This window comes from Silurus aristotelis (genome assembly GCF_946808225.1).
Source record: "Silurus aristotelis genome assembly, chromosome: 3".
Classification (NCBI taxonomy): domain Eukaryota; kingdom Metazoa; phylum Chordata; class Actinopteri; order Siluriformes; family Siluridae; genus Silurus; species Silurus aristotelis.
This window is the reverse complement of record NC_139576.1, coordinates 3,878,551-3,888,550: the sequence shown is the minus strand read 5'-3', so window position 1 is coordinate 3,888,550 and position 10,000 is coordinate 3,878,551. Positions and strand designations below refer to the sequence as shown.

General features: G+C 39.1%; 1 protein-coding gene across 1 annotated transcript in view; it reads right to left on the bottom strand.

Moving 5' to 3' along the window:
- Positions 1-7,740: 7,740 nt before the first annotated feature.
- The window catches only part of pofut2 (protein O-fucosyltransferase 2), a gene marked incomplete at its 5' end in the record, with an annotated part of 8,407 nt that continues 6,147 nt past the window's right edge, over positions 7,741-10,000 (bottom strand). Inside the window, 2 exons of the mRNA XM_083536298.1 lie at positions 7,741-8,524; positions 9,792-9,915. Of these exons, the coding sequence (XP_083392424.1) occupies positions 8,371-8,524; positions 9,792-9,915 (278 nt within the window). The 3' untranslated portion in view covers positions 7,741-8,370. The remainder of the gene's footprint in view (positions 8,525-9,791; positions 9,916-10,000) is intronic.

Below are 10,000 nucleotides of genomic sequence, written 5' to 3'. Positions count from 1 at the left end.
AGCCCAGTTTATAGAAACCGTATCTATTCCTTGTGTAGTAAAACCAAGAATTAAATACACAAGATCCAGAAATAATCTTATTGCAGTTAAAACTGAAAAATGCCAGATAAACAAACACAACAAAGTTCTAAAGTTCGGTCTTTTAAACATTAGATCACTTGCACCCAAAGCACTGATTGTAAATGAGATGATCACAGATAATAATCTCTCAGCACTCTGTCTCACTGAGACCTGGATTAAACCAGGTGATTATATGGGTCTAAACGAGTCGACACCGTCAGGATATGTTTATAAGCATGAGCCCCGTCAGACTGGTCGTGGGGGGGGGTGTAGGAACCATTTATAGTGCCTCTCTTAATGTTAGTCAAAGATTAGGATTCAGCTTTAAATCATTTGAAGTGCTCATTCTTAAAATTGCACTTTCAGAGATACATAGAAAACTCGCTCTGGTCACCGTGTACAGACCCCCAGGGCCCTACGCTGATTTTCTTCATGAGTTTGCTTGTTTTCTCTCAGACCTCTTGATCAGCTTTGATAAAGTGCTGCTTGTAGGAGATTTTAATATTCATGTAGATGATGAAAACGATGCCCTAGGATTATCATTTGTCGATTTACTAAACTCTTTTGGAGTTAAACAAAACGTCACCAGACCAACCCACCGTTTTAACCACACACTAGACTTAATAATATCCAAGGAGCAGACGTCACTGATATAGATATTTTACCCCAGAGTGATGACATCACAGACCATTATCTCATACTGTACACACTACCGGTAGAGCAGATTAACAGTGTTTCACCACGGTATCGACTTGGTAGGACTATTGTTCAGACCACTAAGGACAAATTCATAAATAACCTGCCTGATTTATCTCAGTTTCACATTAAACCCATAACTGCTGATCATCTTGATGAGATGGCGGACAACATAGACCTTATCCTCACTAGCACTTTAGACACTGTTGCCCCCATCCGGTTAAAAAAGGTTCGAGAACAAGCACCTGCACCTTGGTATAATAGTCATACGCATGCCCTAAAGAGAACAACACGTAATCTGGAGAGAAAATGGAGGAAAACTAAATTGGAGGTATTTAGATTTGCTTATAAAGACAGTATGCTTAGCTACAGACAGGCGCTAAAAGCTGCTAGAGCTAAACACCTGAGCAAACTCATAGAAAATAACAAAAACAATCCCAGGTTCCTTTTCAGTACAGTCGCTAAATTAACAACAAATCAGGGATCTGAAAAATGTGTTCCATCACAGTTTAGTAGTGAAGACTTTATGAATTTCTTCACTGAAAAAATAGATAACATTCGAAAAACAATTGTGGCAGTTCAACCTCTGACAGCATCTCCCGACACAATCGTACTTACAACCCCACAACTACACTGTTTTACATGTATAGGACAGGAAGAGCTGTATGATGCTATTATGAAAGCTAAATCAACAACATGTCAGTTAGATCCAATTCCCACTAAACTACTGAAGGAAGTGTTATATACAGCTGGTGAGCCTCTTCTCAATATTATTAACTCCTCACTATCGTTAGGTCATGTCCCTAAATCCCTCAAGTTAGCAGTTATTAAGCCCCTCATTAAAAAACCTAATCTGGATTCAAACACGCTATCGAATTACAGACCAATTTCAAATCTCCCATTTATGTCTAAGATTTTAGAAAAGATTGTCGCTGCCCAGTTATGTAACCACTTGCAGGAGAACAATATCTTTGAAGAGTTTCAGTCAGGTTTTAGGCCCCATCATAGCACAGAAACTGCTCTAGTTAAAATCACTAACGACCTGTTTTTAGCTTCAGACCAAGGCTACATCTCCCTATTAGTTTTACTAGATCTTAGTGCTGCGTTTGACACTATAGATCATGATCTTCTCCTCGATCGCTTACAGAATTACATCGGTATTCAGGGACAGGCATTAAGCTGGTTTAAATCCTACCTGTCCAATCGTTACCATTTCGTAGATTTAAATGGAGAGCTATCCAGGATAATGCTAGTAAATTATGGCGTGCCACAAGGGTCAGTTCTAGGACCCCTGCTTTTTACAATATACATGCTTCCATTAGGAAATATTATTAGAAGGCATGGAATTAGCTTCCATTGTTATGCTGATGATACCCAGCTATATATTTCATCCAAACCAGGCGATACAGCTCAATTAGCTCGCATAACTGAGTGTGTTGAAGAAATTAGAGATTGGATGACCCATAACTTTCTGCTATTAAATTCTGATAAAACGGAGATTTTGCTCATCGGCCCAAAAAATAGTACACAGAAGCTCCAGCATCTCAGCCTGCATTTAGACGGTTGTTCTGTAACTACTAGTTCAACGGTAAAAGACCTGGGAGTTATTTTAGACAGCAACTTATCTTTTAAAAATCACATCAATCAAGTTACAAAAACAGCCTTTTTTCACCTTAGAAATATTTCTAAGCTAAGAAATATGTTATCTATATCTGATGCAGAGAAGCTCGTCCATGCGTTTATGACCTCTAGAATAGACTACTGTAATGCATTACTAGGTGGATGTCCTGCATCATTAATAAACAAGCTTCAGTTAGTTCAGAATGCCGCAGCAAGAGTTCTTACTAGGTCAAGAAAATACGATCATATAACCCCAATCTTATCGTCCCTACATTGGCTTCCTAGTAAGTTTCGAATAGACTACAAACTACTGCTACTCACTTATAAAGCACTAAATGGTTTGGCTCCCATGTATCTATCCAGTCTTTTAACACGCTACAATCCGTCACGCTCCCTGAGATCTCAAAACTCTGGGCTTCTAGTAGTTCCTAGAATAGCAAAGTCCACTAAAGGCGGTAGAGCATTTTCACATTTAGCTCCTAAACTCTGGAATAGTCTTCCTGACAGTGTTCGGGGTTCAGATACACTCTCCCAGTTTAAGTGTAGATTAAAAACATATCTTTTTAGCAAAGCCTACACATAACACACATCACACACATCACATCACAACCTTGTGCTCCAGAATATATGATTACATGCACATTATCAACTTGTGCTGTTAATATCATGAACAGCAGCTACGCTAATTCCTCTCCACTGCTTCTCTTTCTCTCCCCATCCCGAGGCATCCTGAGGTTTGGCCAGCTCCAGTCACGTCCCACCTCGTGAAGATTATGGACCTATGGATGATCATGGAGAAGTAGATGCCGAGTGTTTAAAGGCCCTGGCATGGAGAAGCTGATGCTGGATCTATGATGATCACAAATTGTTCTGTATTGTTGAAAGATTTATGACCAAACTTTTGATGTCACCCATATGAGGATGGGTTCCCCTTTGAGTCTGGTTCCTCTCAAGGTTTCTTCCTCATATCATCTAAGGGAGTTTTTCCTTGCCACTGTCGCCACGGCTTGCTCATCAGGGACAAACGCACACCATTCACCTTCACTGTTGTTTTCTGTAAAGCTGCTTTGAGACAATGTCTGTTGTGAAAAGTGCTATACAAATAAACTTGACTTGACTTGACTTGACTGTTCAGGTTCTTCCTTTAGAGACAAAAATGTTACATTTGAACTCCATAGAACTTTTTTTCCACTCAGTCACTGTTACATTCTTGTTTGTTTTTGCTTTTTCACCAAGTTTGTTGCATATATGTGTCAGTCTGGGTGTCAGTTTAAAGCATTCAACTTTGACCCCCCAAAATGTCGAGTTCAAATCCCAGTCATACCGAACTGCCACTCCTGGGCCCCCTAAGCAAGGCCCCCAACCCCATTGCTTATTAGTTGCATTAATGAGATAACTGTCATAAGGCAGTATAAGTGTGTCTGCCAAATGACATAATGAAGTTTAAAAGCCGTAAAAGACGTTTCTACGCTTTTGACAGGCATTGTATATCCTCTCTATCAGTATGGTGGGAACATTAAAGGTTTGGAGAAAACAGTTTAAGAAATAAAGATTTATATATATTTTCTACACAATTTTCTGCGTCTTAAAAGCGAACAGTAAAAGTTACCGAGGTCAACTCGTGTCCCGTTTCAGGATGTTTCATTTGACACACCTAGCACTTAAATGTGTAATTAAAATGTGTAATAGGAATACAGACATACGATTCCGAGAACGCACAATAACCTGACCCACACAGGCTTACATGGTGTGTGTGTGTGTGTGTGTGTGTGTGTGTGTGTGTGTGTGTGTGTGTGTGTGTGTGTGTGTGTGTGTTACGTGTATTTGGAAAATTTTAAATGAGCATTTCATCACACACTTCAAATCTGGAGTACACTTCAGTTCAGACCTAAAGATGCAATATCACATTATAGAATGTTATCAGAAGGTTGTGAGTTCAAATCCCACCTCCACCAGGCTGCCACTGCTGGGCCCTTGAGCAAGGCCCCTTATCTCCTCAGTGTAGAAGTCAGATAACTGTAAGTCGTTTTGGATAAAAGCGTCTCTCAAATGGTAAAAGAAAAAAACTCTTTCCACAAAAGTACTGTACATGTTTTACTCCTCGATGGAAAATCACCTTCATCGTCGAGAAGCGGCTCGGAGAACGTTCTAAATGTTCAGTCTACTGTTTAAACATTCACACACGATTAAAAGTTTTTCAGTGATACAGGAAACGACAATAAACACATGAAACGTGTGGGAAAGTTCCTGAATAAAGCACAGGTCCTAAAGGTTTTTTTGTTTTTGATCTGAGTCGACTTCAGAATTATTGGAACACTCCAAATGACCATAAAAGAAAAATTATTCAAATGAAAGTTACCGTATTTTCCGGACTATAAGTCGCTACTTTTTCCCCACGTTTTGAACCCCGCGGCTTAAACAACGAAGCGGCTAATTTATGGATTTTTCCTGGGTTTTTCCCGGTTTCACAAACTCCATGCCAAAAAACTGAGCGACATAACCAGTGTTGGGCAAAGTTATTTTTAAAAGTAATGCATTACAATATTGAGTTACTCCCCAAAAAAGTAACTAATTACGTTACTTTTAGATTACTTTTGCATTACTTGTATCTCTTTCATGCCTTACAGGTGTAACAGGTGTAATATAGATAATTGCCCATAAAAAAAAGTTATATTAGGGCAAAAGACATTTCTTAAACATTTAAAATGCTAAATAAATTTTTAGAGCAAACGAGCTGTGAATTTGCTCTCTTTCTCCGCTGCGATGGCATCGTACATGTGTCTCCCACAGAAAACCTTTATTCTGAGCAGTCCATAGAGCTGCAGTGGTGGAAAGTCGGCAAATGTTTTATATATTTCTTTCACCATTTCCATATATTCAACATTATACACACACACACACACACACACACACACACACACACACACACACACACACACATGCATGCTTTGCATGCAGATGTTTTGTTTTTTTGAAGTGGTATTTTTTGCAGTTGACAAGAGCTTTTCACCAACACATAATCTACACTTAACCATTATTCCTTTCTCCTTTTCCTCAACTATTTCAAAATAATAAGAATACTTCCATCACAGTAATGTAATGCTCTGGTTTGCCATCTCCGCTTCTGACCAGCTTCTTTTCCCGCTGCTCGCACGTAGGAGTGCGCGATTCTACGTGACTACGTTCATTTTAAATCAGTATTTATTTTTTTATGCAAAATAATTTAACTGAAAAGTAACTCGCATTACTTTTTAAAAAAGTAACTCAGATATTAATGTGTAAATTTATAAATTAACGCGCTACTTTACTCGTTACTTCAGAAAAGTAATATTATTACGTAATGCACGTTACTTGTAACGCGTGACCCCCAACACTGGACATAACATTAGACCAATAAAATTTCCGAACGGAAACGAAAAAAACGCAACTCGCCTGTGTTCTGAGCTGCACGGCATCGGGAGAAAAAACGTTTTTTTTTAACGCACGCCGATGCCAAAAGATAAACTCCAGAGAGAAATACAGTAGTTGTGAAAGGAAGGAGGAAGACAGTGAACAATGACTTTCTTGGTAGGTTACTGTTTAGATACAAGCCGTTGTAGCGCGTTGACTCTGGGTGAAGGGAGAGCTCGCTAACTCCAGTTGCAACAGAAATCATATAAGCACAGACAGGTTTCCAAAACTCGTGTTTTATTTTTCTTGGCAACAGCGTTACGGGTTAGTCAAAGAAACTTAGAAATGAGCATCAGAAAATAATAAGGACATATTCCTCTGCCTTGCACACATGCAGTAATACTGGAAAAATGCGGCGGCAGGCTATTCCCAAAATGCCGCTCTGCTCTTAAAGGAGCCACAACATATTTCACCCGTTACACCATGTAACAGACACTGTCTTTCATTAAAGCCTGTGTAAAGTTCATTAGTTTCAGTGTAGACACCTGCGGTTTATAGACAGGTGCGGCTTATTTATGTTTAAAATAAAAATATATGTAAAATTTAGTGGGTGCGGCTTATATATGGGTGCGTTTAATAGTCCGGAAATTACGGTACTCACAATTACAGTTTTTCTCAGTTGCTTTGGAGCGTTTCTTGAATCATTCTTAATATTTGCAAATCAGTCAGTGCATTTCTCATAACAATGTGTACAAACAGCACAAAACATTGGATTTCTTGCAAAAGTCTGTACTTTTCTCTAAATCCTCAGTTCATCTGTCAAAAGTAAGTATTTGTGTCAGTGAGCATCTCATTCATTTATTTGATTGGATATTTGATTTATACTGATTGTATGAGATCAGACAGGATTCACACTTTTACTGTACTGTCTTAGTGTTTGTTTGTTTCTTAGTTCGTCTGTTTTCAGAATGTATAATTCTGTGTTTTGTCTGTATTCACTCTCCAACTGAAGCTTCACCAGATTGACCTTTGACCTGTTTTAGAGAACTGGTTGATCTGATGTCGTTCACTCGCCTTCATTAGTGATGTTCAAGATTCATCTGCACAATTCATCAATTCAACACATTTACAAAAAACAGTTTAATATAGATTTTAGATGACAGATGATGACGACTGGTTTAACCATTTTACATACAGGGAACTGATGCTGAGATGTTTTGGGGGTTAAAACAATTCAGGTGAAACCAGTAGAATATATTTTGATCAACATGAACATAAACATCTGATAATGTAGGAAACAGAAGACACTCGTACACAATCCATTAAATGATGTACAAAAGCGTTCGCAATTTGATCAAAGCAACAAGAAATGTTCTTATGATGAGCACGAGTGACGACATGATGTGGAGGTTCAACAAGTAGATTTGAGAAATTTCATTTCTGATCTGAGAAACGCTCCAAAGCCTCTGAGAAAAACTGTAATATTACTTAATAATTTCCACCTCAGGATTTTCAATAACTAGATCTCATAAAAAAATACATAAATAGAATTAGGGGTAAAACAAAAAGTTTCCTTTCTTGGATAAACTTCCTAATAGGTGAAACCATAAATATTAGAGTTCTTTGGTCTGAATGTATTCTTTCAGTCATTACCTCTAACAATGGCTGAGCCAGAACCTCCTGGCATAGGCAGCCATGTAGGATTAGAGATAGAGAGAGAGAGAGAGAGAGAGAGAGAGAGAGAGAGAGAGAGAGAGAGAGAGAGAGAGAGAGAATATACAAGACAAACATAAGATATACAGACAAGATAGAATAGATAGATAGATAGATAGATAGATAGATAGATAGATAGATAGATAGATAGATAGATAGATAGATAGATAGATAGATAGATAGATAGATAGATAGATCTTGAAAGTTCATGGTGTCAGCGATGTTTTTCTTTGTCACTGCGATCGTATGAATTTGTGGATGTAAAATAAATATTCTGAATCTGTTTATTTCTGTGAAGCTGCTTGTTGATGATGTACGAATACAATAAAACAGAAAAAGGCAGTAAACACAGCTGTAAAAACTCGATTGTGTATGAACGAAAGTGTACATTCTGGTCATGTGTGTGTGTGTGTGTGTGTGTGTGTGTGTGTGTGTGTGTGTGTGTGTGTGTGTACTCCAAATATCACTCAGTGCAACATGTTCATCTGTGCTTATGATTATGAAGGGTGCCATTAATTCTGGCTCTTTCTGAACGGTAGAGAGAACACTGCAGTGGCACTCGTGCTCCTGTCTGTAATCTCACTCATCCGTCTGTAATCTCACTCGTTTCTCTGTAATCTCACTCTAATCTCACTCATCTGTCTGTAATCTCACTCTAATCTCACTCATCTGTCTGTAATCTCACTCATCTGTCTGTAATCTCACTCTAATCTCACTCATCCGTCTGTAATCTCACTCATCTGTATGTAATCTCAGTCTAATTTTACTCATCTGTCTGTAATCTCACTCATCTGTCTGTAATCTCACTCTAATCTCACTCATCTGTCTGTAATCTCACTCATCTGTCTGTAATCTCTGAGCTCTGTGAGTTCTTTGTGGTTTTGTAGAGCGTCAGTAGATAATTTTCCAGTGTGTCGGCTGTTCGCACTTGTTCTCCTCGTCACCGCAGAAACGGTTGTAGGTGGTTTTAGGGTCAAAACCCAGAATCTCTCTCTCCTCGTGGATGCGGAAGGAGAAGGTTGAGACCGAGGTTCCGATGAAGTACCTGAGGAAGGAAAAAGACGTCGTCGTTAGTCAGACGTTACTTCAAAACTCATCACTGCACATACACATGGAAAGGCCAAAAGTGTTGGGACACACGACTTTTCCAGCTGTATGTGGTTTTCCCCAAACTGGCATAGAAAATGTCAAAAAGGGGATTAGAGAAGATCAGAGAGGTTTAAAAAGCTCCTAGCTATTCTAGTTTACTCGCTTGCTTAAACTATATGGCCAAAAGTTTGTGGACACCTGACCATAAGATTGGTACGGGCTTCTTTTGAAAATCACATATTTAGTCTCTATTTACTGTTAAATTCACCTCCACTCTTCTTCTCTAATGTTCCACTAGATTTTGTGGAGATTTGTTCTCATGATGTAGTCCTGGGTTGCATTCAGCAGTCCAATCCATTCAAAAGATGTCCAATAGGGTTGGAGCTCTAAAGCAGGAGATCTTCCACTCCAACCCATGTAGAGCAGATTTTCATGGAGCCGGCTTTGTGCACAGGGGCATCGTCATGCTTGGACAGGTTTGGGTCTCCTAGTTCGAGTGAAGGCAAAGATTTCATGCTCCATACATCCAAAGACGTCCTGACAGGAAAAACCACTGGGGGTGTCCGAATACTTTTGGAATGAATGATAATCCCGTCTGCTTTTTTTCACAAACTTTTGCACTCCTTCGAAGGTGATCTTTTATGTTATAATACTTTACTAGATATTTCGTTCCAAATCATTCTTGAGGGATGACATTGTGTGTGTGTGTGTGTGTGTGTGTGTGTGTGTGTGTGTGTGTGTGTGTGTGTGTGTGTGTGTGTGTGTGTAACTGAAACTCAGCCCACGCACCGAGCCACAAAGCTTTTTTTTCTTTTCTTCTGAAGCCTGTAGTGGATGTTCAGAGGGACAGGTTTTTTCAGTTCCGCACAAAAAAGACGTGACCTTTTCACAGAAACGTGCGCTAATGGTCACGAGAGTTTCTCAAACACGCTCACACCTTTCACACGTTTAACGATTCACGACAGGAGTAATGAGGGGGGAAAAAAACTGAAAAAAACAAAAGGTTAAAAAAAGGAGGAAAGAACAGAGTTTAAAAGACGAGTATAAAGGAGAGAGATAAGATGGATGGATGGATGAAGTGCAGAAAAACTAAAAAATTAGGAGAATAAATAATAAATAAAAAAATAAATAAAAGACAGCCAAGCCAGATGAACAGATTGGAAGAAAGAAGAAGAAGAAAAAAAAAAAAACAAAGGAAGAAGACAGAAGGAGGAGTGTTAGACCGGGCATGTGCGCAGATCCACTGGTCTATAATGGCGACTCCTCCGTCTTTCAGCAGCTTCAGCTCGTCTCGACTCGGCTCGTATCTCACCATCTCAGGCAGCAGCTTCTTCAGCTTCAACATCTCTGAAACACACACACACACACACACACACACACACACACACACACACACACACACACACAAACTTGTGAATAAGTATTTATCCAA